This window comes from Micropterus dolomieu, linkage group LG03, assembly GCF_021292245.1.
Source record: "Micropterus dolomieu isolate WLL.071019.BEF.003 ecotype Adirondacks linkage group LG03, ASM2129224v1, whole genome shotgun sequence".
Lineage (NCBI taxonomy): Eukaryota > Metazoa > Chordata > Actinopteri > Centrarchiformes > Centrarchidae > Micropterus > Micropterus dolomieu.
This window is the reverse complement of record NC_060152.1, coordinates 1,336,956-1,354,408: the sequence shown is the minus strand read 5'-3', so window position 1 is coordinate 1,354,408 and position 17,453 is coordinate 1,336,956. Positions and strand designations below refer to the sequence as shown.

The 17,453-nt window shown below is 40.6% G+C and overlaps 2 protein-coding genes across 3 annotated transcripts in view; one reads left to right on the top strand and one right to left on the bottom strand.

The window, feature by feature from the left end:
* The window catches only part of aldh5a1 (aldehyde dehydrogenase 5 family, member A1 (succinate-semialdehyde dehydrogenase)), a 24,741-nt gene extending 22,290 nt beyond the window's left edge, over positions 1-2,451 (bottom strand). Inside the window, exons 1-2 of one of the 2 annotated variants that reach the window (XM_046043679.1) lie at positions 2,345-2,451; positions 2,024-2,266 (exon numbers count right to left, since the gene is read on the bottom strand). In XM_046043679.1, the coding sequence (XP_045899635.1) occupies positions 2,024-2,242 (219 nt within the window). In that variant the 5' untranslated portion in view covers positions 2,243-2,266; positions 2,345-2,451. The other variant, XM_046043677.1, reaches the window with a different exon arrangement.
* Positions 2,452-7,746: 5,295 nt separating this feature from the next.
* aste1a (asteroid homolog 1a) overlaps positions 7,747-17,453 on the top strand; it is a 13,036-nt gene continuing 3,329 nt past the window's right edge. Inside the window, exons 1-5 of the mRNA XM_046043676.1 lie at positions 7,747-7,934; positions 10,205-11,040; positions 12,541-12,846; positions 13,732-13,936; positions 15,669-15,819. Coding sequence (XP_045899632.1) covers positions 7,808-7,934; positions 10,205-11,040; positions 12,541-12,846; positions 13,732-13,936; positions 15,669-15,819 — 1,625 coding nt within the window. The 5' untranslated portion in view covers positions 7,747-7,807. The remainder of the gene's footprint in view (positions 7,935-10,204; positions 11,041-12,540; positions 12,847-13,731; positions 13,937-15,668; positions 15,820-17,453) is intronic.

Sequence of the window (17,453 nt, the reverse complement as noted above, 5' to 3'; positions counted from 1 at the left end):
TAGGTACCGAGATGAGATCCTCAGACCCCTTGTGAGACCATATGCTGGTGCGGTTGGCCCTGGGTTCCTCCTAATGCAAGATGCTATGGACTGGCCCGCCCGTTCCCCAGACCTGAATCCAATTGAGCACATCTGGGACATCATGTTTCGCTCCATCCACCAACGCCGCGCTGCACCACAGACTGTCCAGGAGTTGGCGGATGCTTTAGTCCAGGTCTGGGAGGAGATCCCTCAGGAGACCATCCGCCACCTCATCAGGAGCATGCCCAGGCGTTGTAGGGAGGTCATACAGGCACGTGGAGGCCACACACACTACTGAGCCTCATTTTGACTTGTTTTGAGGACATTACATCACAGTTGGATCGGCCTGTAGTGTGGTTTTCCACTTTGATTTTGAGTGTGACTCCAAATCCAGACCTCCATGGGTTGATAAATTTGATTTCCATTGATAATTTTTGTGTGATTTTGTTGTCAGCACATTCAACTATGTAAAGAAAGGAGTATTTAATGAGATTAATTCATTCATTCAGATATAGGATGTGTTATTTTAGTGTTCCCTTTTTTGAGCAGTGTATATATACAGGTTTTAGAGCAACATATGCTGCGAAATAGATGACGTCTCTTTCAGGTATGGCCTTATTTCAGCAAGACAAAGCCAAACAGCAGGCTGCATGTATAACAGCAACACGGCGCCGTAGGAAAAGATGCTTAACTCGCCTATCTGCAGTCCCAACTGTCACCCATTGATAATGGAATGTGAAATACAACAACAGAGACTCCAAACTGTTCATCAGCTGAAATCCTACATTAAGTGACAAGAAAACATTCCCACTTACAAGATTAGAGCTGTTGGTCTCCTCAGTTCCCCGCAGAGGTCATGCAACCGAGTGCTAAATATTGGGCTTCAATGTTTTGCACATCATAACCTTTTGTTTCTATATATATTTTCAAACAGGCCGCCAAGGTTTTACGGAACAGGTTGTGAAATAAACCTGTAAGAGGTTTAATAACTGTGTGTGATAACTGACTGTAATCACTGACCATAAACTCACAGGTCAACCTGACAAGTTAGAGCAGCAGTATGACTTCATGCATTCATGTAAAGTTTGTGTTCTTACATTTTATGCTACTTTATACTTTTTGGATATTGTACTTCTTACTGCACTATATTTGATAACTTTAGTTACTTAGAGTGAGATCATTACTAGAAAATATAATTGACTAATAAATTATGATGTATTATTTTAGATTACTGTTAGATTAAATATAATGCATCACTTTTCACAATCAAGTAATATAATTATATATCATCTTAAAATGGACCCTTCTGCACAAGAAGTACTTTGGGTACTTTATATTTTGATACTAATACTTCTGTACTGGTAATGGGTGCAGGACTTTTTCTATTCCACCACTGATCAATAAAAAAAATCAAATTGTGTTGAGTTAAACATGTCTGATAATATGATGAATTACAGAAAATCAAATAAAAAAAGTCCAAATACTCTCATAAACCACTTTATTAACAGGCCCAGCATCAGATTGCCTCAGATACAAAATACACCACCGTTCAGAGAGCAAATGCCGTCACGTGAACCTCCATTGAAATATTTCACAGTTTAACACTGTCGCGTTTTACTGGCAAATATTCATGTTTTACGAACGAACCCAACACATTTCTTGAATAGTTGAGAGACTATCTTCACTTCAACTTACAGGACCAGGATGGCTAACACTTGGCAAGTCGTGCGTGGTTGTTGGTAAGGCTTTAAGCACTCCATGTTCATGCATCTTATGCCCAAAGCGTGGGGCGAGAGGCAAAACGAAACTAAATGAAACTTTGGATTTTATCTAAATATTGGGTTTTCTGGTGGATTATACGTAAACCGAATTAAATTCTAGTTCCTATCCTATCCTAAATACCCTGTGTTGCAGTGTTTTGTGTCCTTTTCTGACGGATATGCAACATTTCCATTAAATTGAGTTTTTTCAAATGGAGTCCGGCTGTGGCGGTTTAGCCTACCTTAGCAGTGTACTGCTTCCAGGAATGAAACGCCTTGTAGGCAGCGTCCACAGCCTGCTTGGCCTCAGCCGGGCCACAGTCTGACACCTTGGCTATCTCTTCCCCGGTGGCCGGGTCCAGGACGGGGAACACCGAGGCTGCAGAGACCCAGCGGCCGTCAACGTAGCCCTGCGTCCGGAGCAGCGGAGCAGCGACATCCAGGCTGTAGCGTCTGTGCATGGCGGCGGGCAGGCTGGGGAAGACCTGCATGAGGAAGCAGCGAGTCCTCAGCACACAGAAAGAGGACATACCGGGGGTGAATGTGTGTGTAAAGACGCTCACTGTTTGCTGGGTGAAGGGTTTTTACGTCGCTCTGCAGATCTTTGACCTGCTGCAGTTTTCTGTCGGTTTCAACCGGTCCGGAGGAGAGACGCGTTAACCACGTGACACCGCACAAACACCAACGCTGAGGCGTTTAATGTGTGGAATGGAGAAGCCACCAGGAAAACAAAAATACATAAAAGATAGTCAGAATTTATGTAACAATGCTCAGATTTCTAACATAAATGGTTAAATTATTATTATTATTATTGCTTAAAGTCACAATTGTGAGATGTAAAATCATAATTTCGCAATTTATAATAATTTATCTGGTAATTTTGAAATTTGACCTTTTTTATTTTGATATATTTTTTATCTCAGAAAATATTTGTAATCTCATAATTGTGATTTATTGGTCTTTTAAAAAACTTCATATTTCATAGTTCATATTTTTTCTACATAACATGATGGCTGATAAAGAAGCTTCTCCACATCCCAGATATTTAAAGAACAGACGCACAGTTATGATATGTATGGAAGCCCTAGCAGGCTTAAATTATTTACAAATAAAGCTGAATGATTATACCAAATATATGGAAGCCCTAAAGGGCCCAACAAATACATTTTATTTATCCGGGATAACCGGATAATTTTCTTGATATGACGGGACTTTGTTTTCCTGAGATAATGGCGTAATTAATTTGAGATCTCAAGAAAACAAAACGATAGTCTGTTACAGGGGTTGGCAACTGAGTTTGGCATTGGGACAATTTTTTTTAAGCAATTAGATGGTGGGCCAGAACATAGTCAAAAAATAATCTAAGACTGGTTGTCAACATTGGTTTTGGCCTGTTGTCAACCACTGGTCTAGTACCTTTTCAATCAAGGCCTGACATGGGCTGAAAAAGCTTTATGCCCTGCTGTTACAGTCAGTGTTGGGGAGTAAAAAAGTTCCATTTAATTTAGAAATGTAATTTAATAAAAAAATTATAGTAAATGTGTAAATAAATACATGTGAAAATGTTCATGATCACATTGGGGGTTACATCTGAATATTTTCTGTAAAAAGCTCGGCTATTTGTTGAATAATATTCACTTTTTTGCTTTGCATGTTTTTGATGTGCACAATGTCTTCTTTACCATTTCTAGCCACAGCTGTTTAGTAAAGTTTTGATACTGTTCTGAAGCTTCTGATTGGTTCTCATGTTTGAATTTGCAGTCCCGCCCGTCTGCCACTTAAACTGCCTCTCAAGCTTCTTTTAAAATGGTTAATAGTTGAAAACATTCAATAGAAATTTAGAAAAGTAATCAAAAAGTAATTAAATGTAATAAGTTACATTACTTTGATAAAGTACTTGAAATAGTTACATTATTATTTAAATAGGGTAACTTGTAATCGGTAACATACTACTTTTCCAAAGTAACCTTCCCAACACTGGTTACAGATTTACAAATTAGTGTGCGTCATCTAAGAAGATGGTTAGCAAGACTACATTTATCTGCTGCCAGTAACACTTAATTCTACTGATACTAGAACAGTGATCAGCAACAGGCGGCCCGCGGGCAAAACTGACACTGAAAACCAGTCTTAAACTATCCTTTGACTGTGTTCTGGTTAATCTAATGGTTTAAAACAAAATTGGCCCGATGGCAAACTCACCCCTGTACTAGAAAATTGCTGCTGCTGTGTTCTAGTATTGCGTTTGTTTGTTTTGTTTTATCTTGGAACATTTACTCATTTAGCTGATGCTTTTATCCAAAGCGACTTACAATTGCTATTAGTGCTGTCAAACGATTAAAATATTTAATCGCGATTGCATTAATGTCATAGTTAACTCGCAATTAATTGCACATTTTTATCTATTCTAAATGTCCCTTGATTTCTTTTTCTCCCATTTTTTTTTTTTTTTCATTTTAATGCTCTTATTAACATGGAAAAGTGGATCGGCTTGCTTTGTGCAAATGTTTTTTTATTGAAAACAACATTGGCATATACTAGTAGTAGTAGTACTAGTAGTAGTATTAGTGTTCAATTTCACACTAACATTCACACTTGGAGCAAATAATCTTTCACACAATGTAACACTGTCCATCAATAGAAGGGTGAAAAAATACTTTGTCACACAAACAGCCCCGTTCAGCAGCCCTTTCTAAGTGATCAAAACAGGGAAATACAAAATACAATTACAAAGTGCACATGTATGGTAAACTAGGACTCAGCAGCCTATAGTGCAGTTAAACCATGGCTTAATACTTTCTTTTTCTCAAGTTTACTTTGAACAGTCAGGCTACTGCTCTTTATTCACCAGAGGCTCATCAACCCAGCCTCTTATTTCAGAAAGAATGAACAGTAACTGTCGGTTACCAATAAAAGGTAAGCCTACTACTTCTTTGCTTTGAGCCAGTTACTCAAACAGACAAGCCTGTTGACATTTTCAGACAACAGGGAAGCTCGCTTCTTTTGTACAACATGCCCAGACAGTGAAAACAACCTTTCAGAAGGCACTGATGTGGCCGGTGTTGCTAAGCACTTGCGTGCATGGCGGGCCATTTCACTGTGTGCCCCTTCATGTGTGGACCACCGTTCCTGGGGACAGTCATCCGTGCCAGTAAGAGGCTCTGCCTTGTAGCGCTCCAGATATTGCTCAATACTGTCCTCCTCTTCATCAGACGAAGACTCGTGTGCAAGCATGAGAGTTGGTTTCTTCGTAGGAGGCTCAGGCGTGACTTGGTTACCCGGCTGTGCAGGCCTCTTCCTCTCCAGGAGCAAGGCGTGGATCGTACCCCACACCTCAGCCCTGTCAGGTTTGCTCAGACACTTGAGGTCCTTAAACCTTGAAATGATATTAAATGCAACTTTAATACAAGTACAGGTGCAGGTATAACAAAATTGCGACAGTACCCCTATCTCTGCAATGCTAAATTCAAAAATACAAAGTAATGAAGCAAGCAACCTAACAAAACAAACACACAGAGAAACACAATGCTGAGAATGAGGATGAGTGTAAGAATGAAGCATGGCAGTCTGACCTTGGGTCAAGTGCTGTCGCAACTCTCAGCCATGTGATGTTGGTCTTCTCCTTGTGACCCTCCATGTCTGCTGCAAAGGTTCCCTTGAACTTGATCATGTAAGCTGGGTTGTCCTCAGTGACCTCCAACAATCGCGACAGATAACACAATGCTGGAAACACTGCTGAGCAAGACACAAACTTCTCTCCTCCCAGAAGTTCAGACACATACCTACAATAATATAGAGAAGCACTTTATTGGGGAACTAGTTAGGCCTACTGTAATTCACACATAGTTCTCTCACTCACCACACTCGCACACACACACTCCAATCTTTCACATGCATAGCCGGTCAGTGAGACAACTTTGTGTTCAATGTCCCACTCTCTAGCTGCTTTCATAAAGTGCTCTGCAACAGCATCAGTGAAGTGCCTCTCTTCTGTCTTTATAACAGTCAAAGCATGCGACTGAAGTTTCCACGGTGGATCAAAGTGATGGGCTGTGACCCCGAGGTAGTTGTGATTACTGAGGGACGTCCAGCTCAGTTCACAACGACAAAGCACACATATCACTTTGGTCTTGTCAATGGAACCATTTGGCAACTTTTTAAATGTAAACTTTCCATTTAGAATCGTATTGGCAGCCTACAAAGTTAGCTAGGCCAAAAACAACGTTAATCTCGCGATAAATAAATTGACGCTGTTAAAATGGGTTTGCGTTAACGCCATTAATAACGTGTTTAACTGAAAGCACTAATTGCTATACATGTCAGAGGTCGCACGCCTCTGGAGCAACTAGGGGTTAAGTGTCTCGCTCAGGGACACAGTGGTGTCTCCCAGTGGATTCGAATCCAGATCTCTCACACCAAAGGCATGTGTCTTATCCACTGCCCCATCACCACTCCAACAAATGTGGTTTTTCAGAGATAACTGGATAATTGTTTTACAGAGATAATGACATAATAAATTTATTAATTCATTATATAAACATCAATGTCATATAATATATATGATATTATATATAAACGTCATTATGTATTAATGTATGGCCTCTTAAGGTTTCCACAGGTATGTCATAATCATTTGGCTTTATTTGTAAACCATTTAAACATCTAAAGCTGTAACAGAAGTGTCCACTGTGGTAAACACTGCAGTTAAAGTTGGTTTCCAGCTCTCAGTTGAACAGCACTTTCACAGTGTTGTCTAAATGTGTGATAAACATTATCTGTTATCAGCTGTCATGTGACTTGTTGAGGTTTTTCAGAGCTGCAGTTTCATATTCCCCCTCTGGGATCCAGGTTTCACTTTCCTTTTCCAAACTCCAACCAGAAGCTGCTGCAGCCACTTCACTGCTGAATGCCTTCTACTATTGCGTTTGTTACACATATAATAGAATATATTAATATGCAGTGGTGGATTATTTATCCAAATATAGTGTGAAATCACCTTTAGCCTCTGGGGGGGCTGTTACACAGGTACACTTGCCTTTGTGTAGCATGTCGGTTAAATTATTTTAAATGTTTGGTTATTTGCCAGGTATTTTGCTTTTATTAGCCTATGATTTGTTATGACTGTCTCAAAAGGCTAGACTTTTGATTAAGATGTTAAAATGATGAAAGATACCAACATTTTTAAAAAATATATTTATTATATTTATAAATCTGTTTTTTGTTTTTTTGGGGGGGGTGGGCCGGTCTTCTATTCTGCCACAGACCACGTTCATCAAGAATAAAACCGTGGATTAAACAATGTGAGCAAGAGTAGGCTACACCTGCATGAATCAAAATTGCTGCTTGATTGGACTTGTTTAGCCTGTTTGATGCAGACCACAACCTGCCATGTGATGACACAAGAATTATGTCATGTGCCAAAAAATATGACTTATACTTTTAAGGGTTGAATTAAAATACTCTTTTCATAAGCTATCCCAAATTACCTGATGTCACCCTACCTGACAAATCGGTTGAAAGTGTGTATAGTTGTGTATTGTTGTACTTTTACCTTGTAAAGCAACTTGGTCAACCTTGTTTTTTTAATGTGATCTATATAAATAAAGTTAATATTGATATAGGGAGGGGGAGAGAGAGAGAGAGAGAGAGAGAGAGAGAGAGAGAGAGATTGTATTTATATTTATAAATATGTGTTCTGGTAAAACAACACAGTTTCCATGACAACACTCGTTTTCTTCAACAAACAATAAACAGGAGGTGCATAAATGCTTTGACTATCATCACAGAAAGTTGTATCCCAATAAAACACGTTTTACCTGAGTGTGCCTTCTTCTCCTTCTTCTCTTGCACTTGATTGCTTCTTCTAAAAATTGCATGACATTGTGCAGGAGTCTGGTGACGCGACCTGTTGGCAGATTAAGTGATGTGATGTCAGGAAAGCGAAACTTACGGAAACAGAAACAGCAGCAGCAGCCTCGGTATAAGATCGGCGGTGAAGGGGATCGGCTCACAGAATCAGACCGAAGATGGGTGTTAAAGGCCTGGCTACGTTGCTGGACAGTCACCGGGAGATCTACCGGGACGTCCGGTTCAGACAGAGGCGGCTGGTAATCGATGGCTGCAACCTGATTTACCAGCTGTACTTCCAATCAGGTAGGAACCACAGACAAACTTCATATTATAGTATTCTGACTGCAGTACTGTTGTCAAATACAACTAGTATAAAAGTACTACAGGTCAAAAAAAACTTCATTTTTAACTTTATTCATCTTTCATCGTCCATACAGTTTATTATATTTCGATTAAAATTATAATTTGATTATCAGATATACAGCTGTTGTCAGGTGGAAACCTCTTATCTCCATAATGTCAAAACAACTGGATGCAGTAGACATACATTTTGACTTTTCATTAATCTAACAAGGACCTTTATTTACTTAAATATAGCAATACCTTAATTTAAAAACACAACAAGTTTCATAGTTTCAGTTTGCAGAAGTGTTGGCAGCGTTAAGAGATTGTTAAGATAAGAAGGAAGCAGGACGTTATGAAATTTTTAAAGCTGTTGCATCAAAATATAAGCAGCTTTTTAATCTTGTATTTGACCTACCTGCTGGGAAGTTTGATGGATAACAATGCATCACATTTCATCAGCTCAAGTGCCTGAAGGGACCAGATTCTGGTGTGGAGGATGAATCTTTATATATTCAGTTATATAAACACGCCTGGTAATAATGTATATCATTAATCCCCCATCCAGCATTTTATAAACTGTACATAAACTTGAATAAAATAGTAAAATTTAGTAGTAAGTAAGTAGATGTATGTGTTAAACATGTATTTGTTAACAATTATAACTCCTCCTGTGGGTTTTCATGGAGGCTGCTGTATTACAGCACAGTAATAATATGGAAAAATACTTAAAAGTTGACAAATACTGAACATAAATAAACACCTAAAACGACCTTAAAGCTGCGTAGAACTACATTACAGAATTATATGAAATGTTTAGTGCTTATAAATGTTGAATAGGGGAGGGGATGGTTATGGTAAAGTGTTATCATTCTAATACTTATATTTATGGTAATTAATATGTTCTGTGGACTCTCTCCTCCATTTATAAATAACTGCAATTCACATCTGGATTTATCACAATCCTGAGCACGCCACTATAACTAACTGCCATGGAACTTTACACTGTCATTACTGCAATACTTTCTGGGTGTACACGTGTACACTGTTTATAGGCTGTGTAAGTTATCATATATATTTTCATTTTATTATATTGTATTTAAAATATGTTTATATAAACACTGATCAGCCATAACATTATGACCACTGACAGGTGAAGTGAATAACTCTGATCATCTCATTATCATGTTACCTGTCAGTGGGTGGGATCTATCAGGCAGCAGGTGAACATTGTGCCCTCAGAGTTGATGTGCTAGAAGCAGGAAAAATGGGTGACCGGGTCTGAACATCTCCAAAACAGTTAGCAGTGCGTCAGTATCTATCAGAAGTGGTCCAAAGAAGGAAAAGAGGTGAACCGGCGACAGGGTCATGGGCGGCAGTGAGATACGTAGGGAGCGAATGCTGGGCCGTGAGGTCTGATCCAACAGACGAGCTACTGTAGGTCAAACTGCTGAAATTGATGCTGGTTCTGACAGAAAGGTGTCAGAACACACAGTGGAGTCCGGACCTCGACGGGTCAGGGCTGTTTAGACGCCACCAGCATGTATGTAAACAAAAATCAGCTGTGTCATCATAAGTATTTGTTAAACCTGTTGGACTTGAACTTTTGTCATCAACATTTCCACAGCAAACAGGTTATATACACATGATGTGTGCGTTCTCTCCAGCAGCCAGCAGGGGGCGACTCCACCGACTGCAGAAAGAAGTGTGATTGTATAGAAGTCTATGAGAAACTGTTTCTACTTCTCAGCTGATTTATTCCCTCAGTAAACACTTTCCAGATGAGTTTATGGTCTCAGTCGCTGGTTTCAAGTCTTCTTCAACACAGCGTGATGTTCATTTAGTTAATTATGGTCCCATTTAGAGGAACATAGACCAGAAAGCAGGGGAGGCTTCAGGGCAGGGCTACAAGGTGACTGACAAATCGCTACGATGGCCACATGCACTTAGAGCTGAATTCCTTGTTAAAAATTGTTTTAAACAGTTCTGTTGTTAGTCTCTTTCTCTGCTACTTCCTGCTTCACGCCTTAATGCTGAAATGAATGCTTGGATATCTGTGCTGTCAAGAACTCTTCAGGGAATTTTAACCACCCTTGGTGAAATACGAACTTGTGTAAGGCCGTTACACAAGGACAGACGAGAAACAAAGATTTAGAAAGGCCCTATGTAACGAGCAGGCAGTAATGTGGTGTTTAATCTGTTCATTGTGTTTCCTTGGTTTGATTGGTCAGGTCTGGACCAGAATCATGGTGGGGAGTATGCTGCTTTTGAGGAGCTGATTGAGAAGTTCATCAAAGCCCTCAGAGAGTGCTTGATCACGCCGTACGTGGTCATGGATGGAGGCACCGACCAAACGGACAAAAAACTTGAAACTCTGACCCAAAGAGCCAAGGACCGAGCCAGGAGAGCCCATCAAGCGATGGTCAGCGGCAGGCAGGAGAACATTCTGCCACAGATGTTCAAGCTGGTGTTCAAACAGACGCTGACCCGGCTCCAGATCCCGCTGGCTCAGTGCTTTGGAGAGGCCGATCAGGAGATTGCCGCCCTGGCCAACGAGTGGGAGTGCCCGGTTCTCTCCAACGACAGCGACTTCTACATCTTCGACCTCCCGGCGGGGCTGCTGCCCATCTCGCATTTCCAGTGGCAGGCGGTGAAGAAGAGTGGCTCGCAGAGCTACATCCCCTGTAAGAGCTACAACGCCTCCAGCTTCTGTACGCTCTTCAACATCCAGCGCCAGCTCCTGCCCATCTTCGCCGCCTTGGCTGGAAATGATTACGTGAAGCTACAGAAGATGGAATCGTCCATCAGCTGGGCTCAGTTCTCCCGGGAAAGCAGCGGGACACCAGGCCACCACCTGGAGGGGCTGATCGGCTGGCTGAGGGGCTTCCAGCAGCCTCAGGAGGCCTTGGAGGCGCTGCTGGGGCTGCTGGGAGGGCTGAACAAGAAGAAAAAAGAGGAGGTGCTGCGAGGCATGAATGTGGGGATAGAGGAGTACAAGATTCCTCCCAGCTCCCTGAAGAGGTTCTTCATTCATGGGATAGCGCCTCCACTCCCTGCAGAGGAAAAAGTAATTAAATCCTTTCTGTCAGTTAGCAGGACCTCATTTGGACTATTTAATGAAATTTAACAGACTAAACATAAATAAATAAATAAATTATAATGAGAATAATGTTTAGCTTAGCGCTGTAACTAATTTCCATAGTCGATTAATCTGTTGATTATTTCCTTGATTAATCATTTAGTTGTTTGGTCAGAAAACAGTTGTCGATCAGTTTCCCAAAGCCCAAAAGGATGTCTTAAATGTCTTATTTTGTCCTCAAAACTAAAGATATTCAGTTTACTGTAACAGAGGAGGAAAGAAAACAGGAAATATTCACATTCATTTATCTGGAATCAGAGAATTTTGATTTTTCTTTCTTAAAATTTCTTACTCAAATCATTTTAAAGGTTCAGTGTGTAATATTTAGTATGTATCGACAGAAATGTAATATATTATCCATAACTGTGTTTTTAGTGGTGTCTGACGACCTTACATAATGAACCGCTATATTTTTTACCTTAGAATGCGACATTTATATCTACATACACCACAGGTCCTCTTACATGGAAGTCACCATTTTGACATTTAATGAGCTGGAATCAGAGAATTTAGACTAGAAATTACTGAAATCGATTAATCGTTGCAGCTCTAGTTTAGTTGCAGCCCCACAGGTGTCATTGGGGTCATGTACCCACCACTTACTGAAATGACTTTTTCAGAGCTTAATCAGTTAAAAAAAACCTTCTGAAATATAGCTTGCAGTTTAATAACAAATGAAAATGCCTTGAGAAAGATTTATTTGCACATTAAGAAAACATGCAATGCAATTAAAAGCTTAAATAAACAAATGTGTGTTGTCCAAAAAAAGTAACTTGGGCTAAAAAAAAGCTACTGATTATAAAATAACCCAAAAACGTGCAGCACCAGTCAGTAACTTTAACAACTTCTTGATCTACAGGAGAAACAGATCTGAAAGCAGCACAGAATGACTGAGAGCTGCAATGACTCAGATTCTATTATATATTTTGAAATGTCACGTGCCACCTTAATTTAGTGTTTCTTTTTACAGAAATAAAAACATTTTCACCATAAATTGGTGCAGAAACTTTCACCAGAATTCAGGAAATGAAGTGTTAAAAGATCAAAATTTCCTGGGGGAGGCCCCCACAGACCTCCCACTCATATATATCAGCATTGAGGATATCTTTAAAACGCTGTTTAAGGATGTTTTTGTCATGTTCTCGTGAACCTAATATCGCGTATCGTGATGTCTCACGAGCTAAGTGTCTCTTCACACCCCTAATCAGAGCCCTTATGTCCCCACCACTTTTCAACACAAAGTGACGCCCTTGTGCAGGCCTGATCTGAATCTTCTACATGTTAATGCATCATTATTAATAATTAGTTATTAAAGCCATAAGAAACATATGGAGGAGCATGTAAAAAAAGTCTCATTTAAAATGTAGTGAAGTAGAAGCATTAATGAAAGTCTGCTGAATATGCTCACTTTGTTCTGTCCTCCTGGAGGTGGCAGGTCTCGTCCCAGACTGGGCCCGGCTGCCGCTGACGCAGGCCCAGCTCACTCCTGATGTGCTGGATGTGCTGCTGCTGCAGAGGATGAGCCTCGGCTTCCCCGTGGACCACGCTGACTTCCCCAGCTCCAACCTGATCTCCAGGCCGCTCCGCCAGGTGATGTACGGGCTGCTGCTGGGCAGACGGGGGGCGCTCCAGGTGGAGGAGCGAGACAGGGACGGCCTCCAGCTGAAATTTATCAAAGTCAAACCTGTCTTCACACCGGTCACTCAGCATCTGAAGCTCAACTCGCTGGATAAGGTGAAGCTTTCATTCAAACTACCGCAAGTGCATCATTATATTTAGTAGAGATGACCCCCGCCATTTTCAAATGTGTTGCAAAACTGAGACTTTATTAAGCTCACATCATCCAAGGTTCCTTTCTTTAATGACACTACTTTAATTTCAATACACAGTTAATCAGAAAACATACTGGACCATGAGCTGAGGAACATTACACTCACACACAGTACACTGAAATGATCAATCTCAGATATTTGGACCAAACAGCAGCTGTTACCAACTCACTACAAACTGAACCGTAACTGCTAATACGACTACATTCGGTGGTATCGAACTTAGCTAACAGAGACAAACTTAAAAGTTAAAGTAGCTAATACAAGCAAATTAATATCAAACTAATGCAACAAACAATAGCTTAGTCAAACGGAGCCAGTACAGTATTTTTTTCTCCAACAAACAATCCTTTAATTTCATATTTTTAATATAAATTGAGGCAAACACTTAATAAACAAACAAAAAAAATGTAAATAGAAATTCACTTCAAATCTTTCTTAAATACTTACTATGGTGAGTAAAGCTGCTTTCATACAGAGATCCTGCAATAAATGTGGAAAGAATATCAGCCAATACGCTGCATTTGCTCATTCATACTGTACAGCGTTCCTGGCTCAGAGGCGGATCAAATCGGACCCCTCTTTCTGGCTCCGTACCTTTCATACAGCGCAGCGAGCTGGCATATTGGCGCAATACTCCTGGAAAATAAGGCAGTGTGAAAGCAGCTATAGATACTGGGTTGTGTTTAATATCTTGTGCGTTCTGCTTTCGTTTTATTTATGTTCAAAGCTCCCTGTGTGAGATGAACAAAGTTAAATTGAATTTTCCATATTGACCCTTACCCCCCAGGTGGAGCCCTCTCAGCGTCTGCAGGTGTTACTGGAGGCTCTGGGGGTGACTGAGGCCTCACTGAGCCACCTGCCGCCTCAGCTGCGCCTCCCAGTGGCCGCCACCTGCTTCTGGCTGCAGAATGCTCAACCTCCCCCGGATGAGAGTCAGCTGAAGGCTCTGCTGCTGGGACTCAGCAACGGAGACGCACTGAGGCACAGAGCAGGTACTGAACAAACACGCCATGATGCTTGTGACCTTAACCGGGTCCACTTGGGTACTTTCATATCTGGGTTACTTCACTGATCAGCTGAGTCTCTCTCACACACACACACAAATAATAGTACTATACTTCCATTACAGCTTCAAATAACAACTGTTTTCAGACAGATTCATTTGCAGATTATTTTCTCAGTAATTGATTGGTCTATATTAGAGTCTGTGAAGGTTCTCAGCCATCCAGGTCACAGTTACCCAAGGAAGGTTAAAATCAAAAGGCAACTGGACTTGGTTCAAGATTTACATTTACTCATCTGGCAGATGCCTTTATCTAAAGCGACTTACATTTGAGGAACAACATACAAGCATCAATAAACATCAATATAGTAAGAGATCTACAAGTGTCGGCCTATCGCCGTGCTGTTCACACTACACAACTTGCCGTCCTACAAGCTGACAGAAGCCGTGTCACCCGATGCTGGTCTCCAAATCACGTTTTGTCATGAAAACACACATAAAACAGCTGTTGTTTGTTATTATAAAGATGCCAATTATAAAGACAAAGAATATGAGTGAAAGAATGGATTAGCACATGCAGGTAGCAGGGATTGTCTGAGCTAGATATCCAGATATTTGGCTTGCTAGATATCTGGCTGGCGTCAGTGATGTGTCAGCGATGTGTCGGGGACCCGTTTTGATGCGTCGTTCAGTAGTTCACACTTAACGACTGACCACTGATTTACCCCTAATCACGGCCTGACGATTGCTGAGCTCTCTGACCGGCAAATCAGGGCAAAAATTGTGCAGTGTGAACTACGTTTACATTTATTCATTTAGCTGGCGCTTTTATCCAAAGCTACTTACAGGGGTTAAGTGTCTTGCTCAGGGACACAGTGAATTCGAACCCGGGTCTCACACCAAAGGCATGTGTCTTATCCATTGTACCATCCCCGAACTAGGCTTCAGAGTTAACGAATAGCACAATCAATACAATCAAGACAAATCTAAGGAGATAGAAGAAGAGCACAGGAAGTGCATGTTAAAGGTTAGGGGTTGGAAGTGTAGATACTCGAAGATACTCAAGATGCTTTGTGTCTTATCCGAGAGACTGCTTCTGTTCTGTCTGACTGGTAGTGAAACTCAGCTTTTTAACCTCTGCGTCATTGTTTCTAAAGTCCTCCGTTTTGGCCTGTCTTCACTAAAATGCCCTCCAAAGTTTTGAAACGCAAACGCAGCGTTTCTAAACTTCTCCGTTTTAGGTCGACGTACTCGTCTGGATGGGAGGTGCAAACGTAGCAAAAGGTCTGTTTTAATTTTAAAAGGCAGTAGTGTGGATGGGGCCTTACAATGCTGTCCTTTCATCACTTCTCAGGAAACTAAACAAACTTTCTCTTTAGGCTTTAGGTCAGAGCTTTGTTTGAGGGGAAGCCCATAGTCCCAGACTTTGAAAACTCCTGGTCTGCAAAGAGAGTGCGCATCTTGATATCCTAAAAATGTCTTTTTTGTCCAGCAAATATTTAAAAACACAAAGATTGTTAACACTTTAAATAAAAAAAACTGATTTTGAGAATATTTATTTGCAGTGTTTCCTGATTTGAAGGGGAGCGTGTTTATCTTACTGTTTAGGTGTTCTGTGTGTAATGTCCTTAGGGGCCACCATAGTGGAATAATGTTAAACACACATATAAAACAGTGATAGGACAGCAGTATAACCTGTAAATGATGTGTGTGTGTTGCAGGTCTGCAGACAACAAATCGAGTCTTTAAGGAAAGGGTGGATGTGGGCGTGGGCGTGGCTCATGCATTTAACGAGTGGCAGGCCTGCCTGAAGAACAGCATCCACCTGAACCAGCTGCTGGGCTTCCCCTTAGCTGAACCACAAGTCTCTCAGTGAGTCTCCACAGGAATCAAACTGTACTGGAACTTCATTTAACCACATTTGTTTTAGGTTTAAAGCAGCACATTATAACAGAGATGGAGGAAGTATTCAGGTCCTTCACTTACCTAAAAGTACTAATACCACGCAGTAAAAATGCATTGTAAAGGTTAATTAAGCAAAAGTATGATCAGGAAAATGAACTAAAAGTACTCAAAGCTGAAAAAATGTCAGCTGTGACTGCAGGGATGGATGGATGAATCAACAAGAATTCTAAAGTAAAAAAAAAAAAAAATCACACCTACCTTTGCAGTTTTCACTTATTCCAACAATTTCATCGAGGAAAAAAAAAAAACGCCCCCCCAAAACATCACAGCTTTCATCGCAATCTTTCAGAAAAGCTGCCGTAAAATCAGGAATTTCAGGCTGCAACGATCACAAGAAAGGCTGGGAAATCCTGAAGGGACTGTAATATATTCGTATCCAGCAATCTAATGCTAAAGGCAAGGCAAGATTATTTGTATTGGACATTCAAAGTGCTTTACACAAAAGCAACACAGGGAAACACAAAAAAAGAGATTGGAATACAATTTTTAAAATAGTTAAATAGAAAAACAAAACAGAATAAAAAAAGACAGTAAAAGCTATAGTGCAGGGTAAGATATTAATCTACAGCTTTAAATTGGATTTAATTAAAGGTAAAAAGAAAAGTCTTCAGTCTTGATTTAAAAGAGCTGAGAGTTTCAGCAGACCTGCAGTTTTCTGGGAGTTTGTTAAACGGAGCATAAAAACTCAGCGCTGCTTCTCCAGGTTTAGTTTAGACTCTGGGACCATATTACAGAAAGTTTCTATCTTAAGTTAAGGTAGGAAGAGTCTAAGATAGGATTTTACCCAATTTGGTATTACAGAAGCAAATCCTAGCTAACTTTAGGAATCCTGTCTTGTCTCAGGTTATAAAATCCTAAATACTCAATCCAACATCGGTGATCAACTTTTCTGCCTGTTACCTAGCAACTGATCCCACTTTTCTCATCCCGCCGAGCTAAACGGCTTTTAATCGCTGTTTTTTGGTCGTTTTTTAAATGACATAAGCTGAAAATGGAGGAAATCCACGTAACGCTCGTCTGGTTAGATGAAAGAGAGAGAGTGGGCTAAAATAGCGGACACAGTCACCGCCACATATCAAAAAGAAAATAATCGACTGACCAGTGATACGAAGAGAAAGGCAGCTGCTGTGTCCAAAGAGCAGAGGAACCCGGTGGTGGCTCCTCCTGTGCTCCCTAACTGACCCCGGCAGAAACCCGTACTCATCTGGGCAAAGTTAATAATGACGGTAACAATAATAATAAAGGCTGCGGGCTAAGGTCATCATGTTTTCATGTATTTCTAGTCTTTAACAGTCTCCTCCTACCAAAGACTTGCATTAGGATCCTTTTGTTACACCAAGCCTTTACATTATTTTATATAATGACATTATCCGGCGTTACGTCGCCTACAGCCTTCTGCTAACGAGTGTTTGGTCATCAAACACGTGGGTAGAATCAGTTAATAACCATGTGGATTAAAGAGTTAGCAAACACTACCTGGTGGAAAAGTAAAGTTAGGACAGCTTAACAGTTCTTCTAAAGTTAGGATGCTTCTGTAATAC